At 39.8% G+C, this 13,938-nt stretch overlaps 1 protein-coding gene across 8 annotated transcripts in view; it reads right to left on the bottom strand.

Moving 5' to 3' along the window:
- The window catches only part of SGMS1 (sphingomyelin synthase 1), a 280,487-nt gene that overhangs the window by 35,377 nt on the left and 231,172 nt on the right, over positions 1-13,938 (bottom strand). For all 8 annotated transcript variants that reach the window (XM_024744803.1, XM_024744799.1, XM_024744800.1 and 5 more), the window contains one exon: positions 1,994-2,844. In XM_024744803.1, coding sequence (XP_024600571.1) covers positions 1,994-2,616 — 623 coding nt within the window. In that variant the 5' untranslated portion in view covers positions 2,617-2,844. The remainder of the gene's footprint in view (positions 1-1,993; positions 2,845-13,938) is intronic.

Here is a 13,938-nt window from a genome sequence, read left to right as displayed (position 1 = left end):
GTAGAACAATTTAAATATACAAATGACTACAGTATTAGCAATAAATACCGGTAAAACATGAAATTAGAAAGCTTAAAGAGAAACAGATTTGAGGAAAAGTCCCTGCTAAGAGAAATATAAATAGTAATATACTTTAAAGAAATTATCCCTATGGTTAGGACACTTCTTAGAACAAGAATAAAATTATTCAAAAGTCACAGTTCTGTGAAAGGTTTGAACTTGCACATGTTATGTACAAGTACATAATGATATATTCTGGGGCAGTAAATTATTAGCTTGCATGTAAGAATTTTGATAAAAACCAGAAAACAAACTCATATAAACAAAACAACAAAAATCAGGAAGACCCCAGGAAACCTAATTTGAGTTGACCTTGCCTCTGAAGCAGCAAAACGTACGGGCATTGTTTTCTAACGAGCTTCTAGGGAAAAAAGCTTGAAAGTCAAAAGCAGCACTGAAGTTTGACAGCCGGAAGAATGTAATTAATAAATTGTGAGCATCTCATATTTCTAAGGCCTATTCTTATCTATTTAGCCTCTTAAAACTAAAGCAAACAAAAACAGTCTTCCACCAAATCAAATGCATCCCAGACAATTGCTCCTATTTCAAATTTAGCTTAAACTCCAGGATTGCCAAACCAGCCCCCCCAAAAAACTGGCCACTTAAATTACTTCCTTTATACAAGGTTAAGATAGCCCTTTCCTGGCACAGAGTCAGGAATTGCTTTTATTTCCACTTGTAGATACATAATTTATAAGGTAAAAAAACACAGACCTTATGAAACGTACCAGGAAAAAACTCATCATTTCCGTTAAAGTTCAACATAAATTCTCAGTCTGCATTTTGTTTTCTTGATTTAAGATGATCTCCTTAATATTCAACCATACTGTGGGTCATGAAACACAGTCCACCAGAGAGAAACTCAGATCCTTAGCAAACCAGTTTCCAACTCCCATGCATGGAAGCCATAAAGATGTTCCGCTAATGGAAAAAATCAGACACCAAAGATGAGGACAATGTAGGTGTTTAGTCTGCTACAGGCAACCCAAGCAAACAGCTTGTCTGCATTGAGTTTAGAACTTGGGACATGAAAGCCACTTTGGATCCACCTGAAATTGAAAGGAGATACCTATTTAAAAACCCTGAGAGGGCTTCCCTTGTGGCTCAGTGGTTGAGAGTCCCCCTGCCAATGCAGGGGACACGGGTTCATGCCCCGGTCCGGGAAGATCCCACATGCCGCGGAGCGGCTGGGCCCGTGAGCCATGGCCGCTGAGCCTGCGGGTCTGAAGCCTGTGCTCTGCAACAGGAGAGGCCACAGCAGTGAGAGGCCCACGTACCGCAAAAAAATAAAATATAAAAAAATAAAAACCCTGAGAAATTTGAATGGAATACTGCTTTAAATGCTACACATTCTATAAAAGGTGGAAAGCCATGTAGGTTCATCCACATCCCACCTAAAGTCATTCCCTGTGGGTATCATTCTCCCAAGAGTCCAAGCCACTCTGGACTAGCTGTTCTAAATTCTTTGTGTGAAACATCTTTAAATACATATTGCTAAGTTCTAGATATCTGACTCTGTGTGGGAAGAGCTACACAGCCACTCATGGCCCATAGGCCAACTGTCGACAACTGATGTGATGGGTTAAAAACACCAAGACTGGGTAGTTTTTCTGTGGTTCAATAGCCTGTACTCTCTGAAGATGTCTGAGGGTTTTCTTTCCTGTGAAGTGAAAACAGAAAAACCTCCCCTCTAACAATTCTACTCATCATTCTGTATGAATCTTGTACAAAGCAGGCAACAAGCACAGAACTTTCTTAAAGTTGCCAGAGCTTTAGTTGGTTCAACAGAATATGTGGTTTAAAAACAAACAAAAAAAAGAGAAATGTGCTTTGATTCCTACTGCTTGATAAATTTCATTTCCCAATAATGAATATCAAACATCTGCAGCGAGAAACCCCAATCACTGAATCTGCAAACTTTTGCTTTACTTACTTGTATTTTAAGAGCAGCCACTGAATTAACCAGAGTCCTACAAGGATCATGCCATTAATTTCACAAATAGAAAAGGCCCACTGCACCCGGTTAAAATGGTCAAAAAACGTGTCCGGTAGTGGAGGCTGCACCTCCTTAGGAGGTACTCGTTCATGGACGACCGAGATCATCACTGTGGTGAGAACAAAGCAGGAAAGTGCATAAAGAAAGGCCAGGAAAGTCTTGCCCCACTCCATGGGGTACTGGGAGCGCTCTGGCTCTGGCATGGGGATCTTTATCATCTCCTTCCTATACCCATTTGGCATCCCCTTGGGTTTGACCTTGATGCTGAAGCTGCCATCAGGGGCGAGGACGTCTGTGCCAATGCAGAGGTGCCCATTGGCGTGGCCATTCTTGTGTGCTTCCAAGTGGTGCTCCATCTTCAGGGTCTCTATCATGTGCAAAAGCCGCTGCCCATTGTCGGAGGAGACTCGGCACAGGGGGGGTTTTGTGAAATCCTCTTGGGTTAGGTTGATCAAGTCGCGGCCTGTAAAATGTTCCAGAGGCTCACAGTATTCTGGCATAGCATTCTCCTGCAGCCAGTCTGCCACCTTCTTGGGTGACCAATAAACCACTTCCTTCATTGTACTGGCAGACAACACGCGGCCCCCCGCTTGCTCCCGGCAGGTCAGCAGTCACCGTTCCTGCAGGGCAGGACACTGTGCCTCCGTGGTGCACTCATCCTGTCAGGCCTCATGACAGACTTGTGTGGCGAGATGGTCAGGGCAGTTTTTAAACACTTCATGTAGCTGTCCGGGGTTCTTGAGTGCTTGAGCATTAATTCACCTCATTTTTGAACAAGATTCTTCCTTCTGTGGAGGCAAGAGAAAAAGTCAAGACACTGGGACTCGAAAATCAATCCCCTCAAAATGCAAAACCTTAACATGCATAAGGAAAATGGAAAATCAGGTACTGGTAAAGTCCATAGTTTTCAAACATGTATTCGTTTAAGGGACCACTGATTCCCTGGTTAGTCTTCCCTAAAAGAGCATTAAATTGGACCTGAGATGGATCAAGTCAAAGGCAGTGGTAGATTTGCTAAGAAATAATTCGACAGTGCTTTAGACATTGCTCAGTACTGATCAGTGATTCTTTTTTTTTTTTTGTGGTACGCGGGCCTCTCACTGTTGTGGCCTCTCCCGTTGAGGAGCACAGGCACCGGACACGCAGGCTCAGTCGCCATGGCTCATGGGCCCAGCCGCTCCGCGGCATGTGGGATCTTCCCGGACCGGGGCACGAACCCGTGTCTCCTGCATCGGCAAGTGGACTCTCAACCACTGCGCCACCAGGGAAGCCCTGATCAGTGATTCTTTTTGTGCTTATTACATGGTTCCTGAGATCATCTTAAAGAATGTATCAAATCTGCTTAATCTACCACTCTATCTGGTGAAGAAATGTTTTAAAACATTAAGAACGCACGCAACTTAATAGATATCATAAAAGAGAATCACAGAAATGTTGAGCTTCAGGATCATCTGGTCCAACAATTTTATACTGTTCTATAAAAAATCAATGAGTTCCTTTTTCCAAATGTGCTTGAACCCCAAATCTATAAAAGAGTTATAAATGTAGATGCTTAGGTTGAAACAGATGGAATGAAGGGCCAGGGTCCTCCTCCTTGCTCTGATGATATCTTTACTCCCAGCCTCCAGGAGGTTTCGTGGGATACCATAGTTTCAAAATCAGTGCTCTGAACCAACTCCCTCACTTATGTGCGAGGAAACTGAGTACCAGAAGGTCAAGGAACCTGCCCGTGGTCAAGTGGCAGCTTGCATAAAAGAGCTACAAGTTTCCAAGTCCTGGTTTACTATATTTATTTATTAAAATACTTAACCAGTGATGTGGCAGTAACCAAAATGCACATCTGGAGGGGAGAGTCAAAAGCAGAATTCGAAGTTTTATAAATTTATTTATGTATAAATATATGTATAAAAATGTATATATTATATATACATATATTTAACCACAATTATGGTTAATGAACATAACATTGCATAAAATAATGGGAAAGAAATATATCACATAGTGACTGAAGTTCTACTTGTTGAGGGGCCTGGGGACATTTTCTACATCCCACATGTATTAATTTTGTAATAATCATTTAAAATTTTTAAAAAAAGAAAAAAAGAAAAGACCTAGCTCTCTAACAAAGCATCATGGTTAATGAAACATGCCTTTGGCAAAAGACAGACCATAGTTTGACTTTCAGCATCTCCGTGTATAACCTACTACTTGAACTTCAGCTTATTAACCTCTAAAATGGACATAATCAAATATCTCCTTCACAGGGGTGTTGTCAGTACTTTAAACACCACGTGCGAAAGTTGATGATACACAACCTAGCACGAAAAAGGGTCTGCTTTTTTGTTTCTGTTTTTGTTTTCTATGGCTGAGTAGCATTCCATTGTAAATATATACACTACATCTTCTTTAGCCATTCATCCATGGATGCACACAGGTTATTTCCATATCTTGGGTACTGTAAATAATGCTGCAATGAACAAAGGGGTATATATCCTCTTTGAATTAGTGTTTTCCTGTTCTTCAGATAAATACCCAGAAGTGGAATAGCTGGATCACATGGTAGTTCTCTTTCCATTTTTTTGAGAACCCTTATACTATTTTCCATAGTGGCTGCATCAATTTACATTCCCACCAAGTGTACACTTGCCATTTTTGACAACATGGATGGATCTAGAGGGTATTACTCTAAGTGAAATAAGTCATATGATACCACTTATATGTGGAATCCAAAAAAAAAAAAAAAACCACAACAAAACAAAACAAAACTTACAGAGAAGACATTGGTGGTTACCAGAGGAGAGGAGGGTTGGAGGTGAGTGAAATCGGTGAAAGAGGAGTCAATTATATGGTGCCCGATGGAAACTGGACTTATTGTGGTGACCACTTTGTAGGGTACACACATATCAAATTATTGTAGAATATAAAACTAAGGTTATTTGTCAATTACGCCTCAGTAAAAAAAGGTAGGGTCTTTTTTTCTTTCTCAAATTTTCTATCATATCCAATAGTTAACTGTCCGCTATAACTCATGATGAAAACACACTCTCCAATAGTGGGCTAACTTTTTTTTTAATCTCAAAAGAATGTTGTGTTGGGACTTCCCTGGCAGTCTAGTGGTTAAGACTCTGCACTTCTAATGCAGGGGGCGCGGGTTTGATCCCTGGTCGGGGCACTAAGATCCCACAGGCCTCAGGGCGTGCCCCAAAAGTAAAAAACAAAATAAAATAAAATAATGTTGTGCTAACTGCAAAAAAACCTGCACAAGTTCGTAGGTTTAAGAGGTAGAAATCAGTGACGACAGTGTTTCCTAAGTATGCTTTGCGGAATAATAATCTGATAAAGGGCTCCATGCTTTAAAAAAAAAAAAAAATCAAATGAGCCTAGGAACTGCATACCATAATCCTTCCTAGGGCCAGCAGTACACATTAGTATGTTAGAAGCTCCTGGAAATCCTCCAGTAAAGAAACTCTACCAGGACTTCTTAAACTGACTTCATCAAGGCTGTCCTGCTCTCCATCCCTTTTCCTCCCTAAGTAACTATGAACTCCCTATGGACACACTGGGAGGTACTGGCACAAACAGAACCTGAACTCAGGTCTTCTGATTTCAAAGTCCAAACTTGTCCCTACTGAACCCCCAAATCTGACTCTGGAATGAAAATGGACAGTATGTCCAACTTCCAACTTCCCAGACCAAATAACAATCAACCAAATGGCAGTAAAGCTTAAAAGCTATTCCAGACCTTGCAAAACAGTTGGGCATTGTCTCTTCTGAGCATCTACAGTGCTGTGCACCTTCCCGACATATTCCCTTGTGGTCAAGTGTCTGTCTAGACTGTCCCAGGGGGCTATGAGTGACCATGGAAGGGCTACAATCTTTAAGCATCCATGTATCTTACCTTCCCAGGGCCCAGAAGGTACTCAATCAATATCTACTCAATATCTAAGGGAATGTCCCTTATAACTAGCAACATGTAGATGGTTTAATGGAAAGTAAAACTACTGAAAATGCCACTGATACTGAAAATTGCTTTCAAGCAACTTGAATGGTCAAGGAGAGTAAGATGGGCATCCTCCAGAAAAAAATATGAAACCAAAGTGAGTCTCTGGCCACTTAAAAACCACTACAGAGGGGCTTCAATCATCACTACTACTACCTAGAGTGACAAGAAGAAACTCACCAAATGGGAGTCCTGGCAGAAGGTCCTGTACGAAAGGAAATCTCTTGGCATCAGACCCCAAACCTCTCTCCAAATATTCCTCAGCAGAATTAGGATAAGAGCCGAGGGAACGCTCAACAGCTTGAAGTGGTTATGAGAACTCTAAAGAAAAATCCTCGATTGAATGTTCAGGCCCAAGGAAATGAACATGGGCTTTTCATACAGGTTCTTCATTTCTCCCCTTGCCTGATGCAGGAAGTCCACCAGGAGGGGAAAGTCCCTCAGAACCACAAAGAACAGACCAAGGCCAAGGTACTATTTCACTTCTCTTTGATGAGGAAAGTCAGATAATCTCCTCTTCAGACACAATCATCTTCAAAATAGAAAAATATCAGACGGTAGGAGACCATATAGGGCCATGAGACACACACGTGTGCATGCACGCACACACACACACACACTCTCTCTCTCTCTGTCTCTCTCTCTCTCGCTCTCGCTCTGGCATTGCAAGCTTCTATCCAAATGAAGGAACACTGATCTTGCAAAAGCAAGCCCGTCAGGCAGTCTGAGATAGCCAGTAGAACTCTTAAGAGACAGCAAGATAAACCAATAGCTTCCATTAATTGTCTAGGACAAAAAACTGTTCACTCCTTAAGACAGTTCCTGTGATTCCCCCCAGTTTGGAATGCTCCTTCGAATCCTCTTCAACAAGTTCCAGATTCTTCCCTTAGCCTTTAAGGTCCTTCTCTGCAAAGCCTTTCCTGGCCACCCCTTCACAATCTTTCCCCCCCTCTCTGAATTCCTACGTCACTGTTATCTGTGCCACAAAATATCAATTCGCTGTCTTGTGTGCACGATGTGGTAGAAAGAGCACCGGCTGTGTTAGGCCGGGAGCCTGCAGTTGAGACCCAACTCAGCTACGTCTCTTCTTGACAAAATCCTTTAACCTCTTCAAGCTCAGATTCCTCTGGAAAATGGGATTAACAACTACCTTACCTACCTTCACATGGGCTGCTACTGCTGTGAAGAGCATGTAAAAGGAATGAAAGCTACTAATTACTCCAAGAAATACGTCTTGCTCTTTTTGTAATATCCTGCTTCCTTTCTATTTGCCCAACAGGGCCCATAGTGACATTTCATAACTATTTAATGAAGCTGCCACTTCCAAATGGCATTTTTAAAAGCCCAAATCATTCGGACACACATGAGGAAACACGTCTTTCCGAATTGCATGAGAAAATAAAATTTATATTTCAAGCAAGATCTGAAGCTTGAAAATGAAGGTATACACGCAGTTTTCCCGCAGCTGATGCTGAAATCACGTGATAGGGAAAACACTCATTTCTATGGAAGTAACTATTGGGCAGCTACTCAGTACTTCAAAGGCCACAGCTAAAACATGAGGACTTACTCACTGACCCCAGAGTCTGGCTGTAGGAGGAGAGGTGAGACAGTGACTGTCCCCTGGACCCATACACTCAACTTAGAACATATTGTGGTGTTTCTGAGAAGGGAAAGGCAAACTGCTTTCATATCTAGACCCAGAAGACTGTACGTTAGGCTGGACTCAGAAAACAACGATTACCACCATCATCCAGAAGAGCCACCCTGAATCCATTACTGGGAGAAAGTTAAGAAATAACGTAGCGCTCAAATCATTAGACTTAGTTCTCAGAACTGGGAAGATGTAATAGAAGAAAAAAAGCTGTACATCAACTCTTTATTCCAAAACTCTACAGAATTTGAGAGATGGAAGAGGTGCTGGAACTCTCATGCATTTGTAACTTTTGGACATAAGTAAACTACAGTCCAGGGAGATGGTGATTTGTCTGAAATCTCATACACAGCAAAGAGTTAGTTCTGGGTCTAGGCAGAGACTCAAGATGCTTTTCAGGGCTTTCCCACTATAAATAGTCAATGGTCTCACAGATTTGAGAATGTATGAAAGATAATCTGAAAAGTCTTTTTAAAACTTATGGAGTCCTAGAAGATAAAGGGCAGGAAGAACACTTCATTATATATTCTAAACTCACCAAGGTTTTAACTAAATAAAAAATAAATCTGTGAATACAATTCAGCTCCAATTCTTAAAATAGGTATTTTAGGCTTTAATATTACAAAAGGCATTAGATAATATTCCACCACACACTATAACCTCTATAAATAATCATCAAAGCCAGATGTCTAAAAAAAGAAAAAATAAGTTAAAGCAATTATCCTGGTACTGAAAAAAAACATTAACCAGCAAAATCACTAAATAACTCATTTATGAATATTTATCCTTATTCAAAAAGAATCTATTATATTATCTTGTTATCTGACGTTGTCTAGGAACAAGACATTGTTGCATTAACAAAAAGCAACCATATGAATTACACACTGAACACAATTTTTCAAAAATTAAAATACCGCAAAATACACAGTACAACTATCCACACAGAAAATGCTCAGGAAATCTGAGTTTTAATGCTTATTCTGGCGTTAACTTGTACTCCACTATCAGGGCCTCAGTTTCCTATGGTGGAATAGTTCATTCCATTTGCTTGTTCCATTAATTAAGGGAATTCACATGTACCTGACAGTGGTTTGGATAACATAAAGCAATACACTAAAATGTAAGAAATGATTATACTGAATATAATTTATTCTCCTTTGAAGATTCAATGAACTTCTAAAACAAAGGCCATGAAATTAAGAATTGCATTTTCATGATTTTTTTAAGGCACGATGGACCCAAGATTGAACAAACATAGCTGGCATAACAGTGAAGAAACTATAGAGAAGTTCCAGATGTTTCTAAATGCTGATAATGCCAAATGAACGTAGGAAGCAGTACATAGCATAATTGCCAAGTAAACTTCCCGCTCCACGCTCCATGTATCAAATCTCTAAGAACAAAAGCAACGTGGGGCACACACATGATTTTACTCTACTAGCTTATATAATCAACTTCATTCAAAATCAAAATTTGGTGAGCATGTGATATTTAGCTCAGACTTTACAACATGAAAGTACCTGTGGGTACTCTGTTAAAGAGAAATAAAATCAAGAATTGATATTATGGGGCTTCCCTGGTGGCGCAGTGGTTAAGAATCCGCCTGCCAATGCAGGAGACACGGGTTTGTGTCCTGGTCCAGGAAGATCCCACATGCCACAGAGCAACTAAGCCTGTGTGCCACAACTACTGAGCCTGCGCCCTAGAGCACGCAAGCCACAACTGCTGAGCCCGCGTGCTGCAACTACTGAAGCCCACAAGCCTAGAGCCCGTGCTCCACAACAAGAGAAGCCACCACAATGAGAAGCCGCGCACCATAATGAAGAGTAGCCCCCATTCGCCACAACTAGAGAAAGCCCGCGTGCAGCAACAAAGACCCAACGCAGCCCCCCCCCCAAAATAAAGAAAATAAAGAAATAGGGAAAAAAAAAGAATTCATACTATTTTATTGTGAAACAGACGAACTGCCTTTCTGTAAACGCTTCAAGCCCACATAAAGGTCTTTACACCTACTAGAACTTTCCATAAAAGTCAACAGTAACCTAATGGACCTTTTAGGGCTATGCAGCCCACTGAAATACTCATGAGGTAGGTGTTAAGTCTTCTCTGACTCAATTTGGATAGCTCCTGAATGCTTTTCTCCAAACCAATCTAATTAGCTGTAAGATATTTTGGTTGTTATTTAACAAGTAAAGAATTAATTTAAATAGGCAGAATTCATAAAATTGTATTTATCTGAAGAAGAAAAAATGGCTAGAATAACAAGCACACAGTTTCAATCTACTGTTGAGGAGATTTTAGATGACTTTTGATGCTTTAACCTTTAAATCGTAATTTATTTTAAATTGCTATTATGTGCAATGTTCACAATTCCATAGTCAACCCTGGTTAGCAAACCAGCCCTTTTGAAATGGCTCCTTGAACTAAGTAGATGCTGGCCTATTTGGCTGAGATACAAGAAAGAAGAGCTTCCTGAAGTAAACATACTTGCCTCATGGTCCACTTAAACTGTTAGAAGAGCCTCATACGGACATCTTTGGGTCTTCTCTCTGCCTTGTTTATTTAATGATGTTTAATATTTTGATTCTGCAATATCTGAAGTGTATTCTTTCTCTGCAGTTGCCCTATAACTAACCCAACTGATAGCCTCCCTTTTTGTATCTCCCTCCCTAATGACCCATTCCAATGTAGTAGCCCTCAGTGTTCCAGAGGGAAAGATGATTTTTGGCTGACAAAGGTAGTATATATAACACAATGACAAGAAACCAGCCATGTCAACTGTATGCTATAAATCATGATTCCAGTGGTTCTCTGACAGTGTGAAATACAAAACCGGTTCATCTATTTCTTGGAAAGTCCTACCACCAGCAAGCCTAGCTCGTTCCATTTCCTATACACCAGGCCTCCGTTCGAGTCTCCTCTGAAGGAATGTAAATATTTAGTAACCAGGGCTTCCCTGGTGGCGCAGTGGTTGAGAATCTGCCTGCCAATGCAGGGGACACGGGTTCGAGCCCTGGTCTGGGAAGATCCCACATGCTGCGGAGCAACTGGGCCCGTGAGCCACAGCTACTGAGCCTGCGCGTCTGGAGCCTGTGCTCCACAACAAGAGAGGCCCGCGCACTGTGATGAAGAGTGGCCCCCACTCGCCGCAACTAGAGAAAGCCCTTGCACAGAAATGAAGACCCAACACAGCCAAGGATAAATAAATAAATAGATTTATATAAAAAAAAAATTAGTAACCAGAAAATTCAAAGAATCATTTATTGTGGCAAAAATTAGAAACAACCTAAAATTGAGAATTAAATACATCATGATATAACAGAATACTAAGCCTCCACTAAAGACTAGACTATACTTCTATATTTACTGTGATACATATTTATATATATGTGTATATACAGTTTTGTCAAACAGGTTACAGAAGAGAATGATACCATTTTTGGAAACACACATGTATCACGAACGTCCATAGGAAAAAAGTCTAGAAGGTGTATATCACCTTTGAACTGTTACCTTTGGGAGATAAAATTATGAAATAATTTTTGGCTTTATTTTTTCCAGTGTTTTCTAATTTCTCTGATAAAGACATATTACTTGTGTTTAGAAAAGAAAAACGCTGTTTTTCTTTCAAGCATATTCTGTTTTTAAACACATAGGATGCATTGTAAAATTAAAAATAGATGCTTCCTACATTTGCTTTCTTTAAAAATATGAAATGGGCTTGCAGATTTCCCTAAATAACTGGAACTTTTGCCCTCTGTGTATAATTAGGTTCCAAAACCATCATATTCACCAAACATAATGGTCTCAGGATAAGAGCCAAACCACCCACAAAGATGAAGCTGAAATCTGAACTTAAGTGCATAAAGAAATTCCAGTCTCAGATATTTCCCATCATTCCAGAGAGAAAACAACAACAAACCCTCAGAATGACAACTCTTCTATCATCTAGATTTTCTTCAGTATCCATCTATCCAGTCTACTGCCAAATGTAAAAACCATTTGAAAACTCTGCCTTGTTGTCATTATAATAAGGAAAACTTTGCATAACTCTAATGACAACTAATCACTATAGTTTTCCCCTGGGGTTTCATTCTTAGAGCCCAATTACCAAAACTCTGAAGAGATTTATTTCCACTCAGCTGATGAACTGCCTCTCTAGGTCTGAAACCAGCAGGGTTATTTTATAATATTCATCAAGTTAATCTGTAGTCCTGAGACAAAGACTCAATCTGGCAACTCAAGAATGTTAGGACATAATCAATGTTTCCAAATTCCATCGGCTCTCATGTCCGGCACAACGGTGATCTTATCTGCCCCAAGAAGCCTGGGAAGGGCGAACACAGGCTCTTATTTCCATCACACCTCACTCCATTCCCTTCCTTTTTTCCTATTCCTCTTTTTTAAAATAAAAGCTAAAACCCTTCCACTTTACTGCTTGTTCAGCTGGAATTAAAAAGACTGCACGTACCTCTGAATCTATCATAAATGTAAATCAGGGCTATGAAAAAAGTCACTAGCTTGGGAAAACAGATGAAGCCATGTTTTCCCATCCTGTGTTTTTAAGAAACTTCAAGAAATTAATGTAAATTACAAAAGAGAAGTAAATGCAAAATAGCCCCTTAGAGACTCTTCAATAAGCAAGAGTTCACAGGTTTCCCATGGAAAAAGTAATCTCAGTTAAGAATGAACAAGTAATTGAAAAGTATAAACCATATGAGGAAATAATCCACCAAGAGGTAAAGCTAGCAGGTGTGACAAACAGGAAGTTTATCAAACCATGAACTAGAGAAAACAAAGTAAGTTTGAAGAGTGGTAAAGTGAGTATACTAATGATGATGATATAAAAGAAAGAATTAAAACATTAATACAAGAATAAGACATGGTAGGGGAAAAGAAAAAAAGACAGGTGTTTTAAAGAAAATACAGGAAAATCCCAGGTTCTCTCCTTGGCCTGTGGTGGGCTGATACCTCAGGACGAAAGGGAGAGCAAAAGGTTAAAGGGAGGTCATAAGAGGAAGGGAAATCAGCAAATATATAAAGTATATGTTTAAAGGCAATTGACAGGTTTTTTCAAATCCCCCAAACTCAAGCAATCCAGCATCCACATAGTCTTTTTGCAGGGAGAAACGGAGGGGAAAATGGAATCCACTCTATCAAAAGACGAATCTTATTTTTAAAAAGATGGCTAACTAAACATGTGCATTAGTTTCCACCGCCTCTTAAAACTCTCCTCAAATGATAATATAGGGATGAAAAAGAAAAGAAAAAAAAAAGCAAAGAGAACAAAAGAGACAACTAGTTTAGGAGGTTGGGTAGCAGATGGACTAGTGATAACTGACAGCAATCCCAAGAAAACAGAACTCTAAGCCAATAAAGAGGAAACATGAAAAGCAAACTGTGTAACAGAGGCCTTAAAAGAATGAGGAATTGGAGGTGCAGATAACTTGCAAAATGGGGGTGAAGGTAGAGCTAAAAATAGGACTGGTCGAAAGACCATTTAAAAAGTTACCTTTAGATTCTCACTTTGCACAGTGGAACAACTAGCTGTCCTCCACACCAGAGAAGACTGAAAGTTTATTGTCTGGAAAAGGGAAATGAGAGTTGCTAGAACAGGGGACAGGAACACAGTTCAAAGTAGGGCCATCATACTAACTACAATGGATTAAGTAAAAGTTGCAAACAGATGTTAAGTCAGACCTGCCCTAGCCCTTTACCTTATTAGACACCCAGAATACTGGGAGCCGGGATGAAAACTTCCAGGCAGGTCTTTTTTTTTTTCCCCTGGGAACTCCAGACATTTTAAGAGAAAAGAGCACTGATCATCTTCCACTGAAACCCACACAAACAAGCTCCACTCATGCAAAGTGCTTTCAGATAGCATTTTTAAGTGCCTTCTTTAAAATAAGAATGGATGCCCCCCCCACAAATTACAGACATTTGAAGAAACTCTAATAAATATGAAAGCCAGAGCTTAAAACAAAAAAGAACCTGGAAGAACAAACTAAGTAGGAAAATTATAATGTTAAGAAAAACTATTATTAACATTCTCAAAGATATTGAACAAGAACAAAATGGTACCAAAAAAAAAAAATTCAGAGAATTTTTAAAAAGAAACGTCTTGGAAATTCATGGTAATTAGAAAATAAAGTTGGAAAAAATATCTCAGAAAGTAGAACAAGACAGAAAGACAGAAAACTGAGAGAAAAGATAAGAGCACTAAAAAAG

The sequence above is a fragment of the Neophocaena asiaeorientalis genome, unplaced genomic scaffold (genome assembly GCF_003031525.2).
Source record: "Neophocaena asiaeorientalis asiaeorientalis breed wild unplaced genomic scaffold, Neophocaena_asiaeorientalis_V1.1 scaffold131, whole genome shotgun sequence".
Lineage (NCBI taxonomy): Eukaryota > Metazoa > Chordata > Mammalia > Artiodactyla > Phocoenidae > Neophocaena > Neophocaena asiaeorientalis.
Note: the sequence above shows the minus strand (reverse complement) of the source record. Positions and strands in the feature narration are given on the sequence as shown.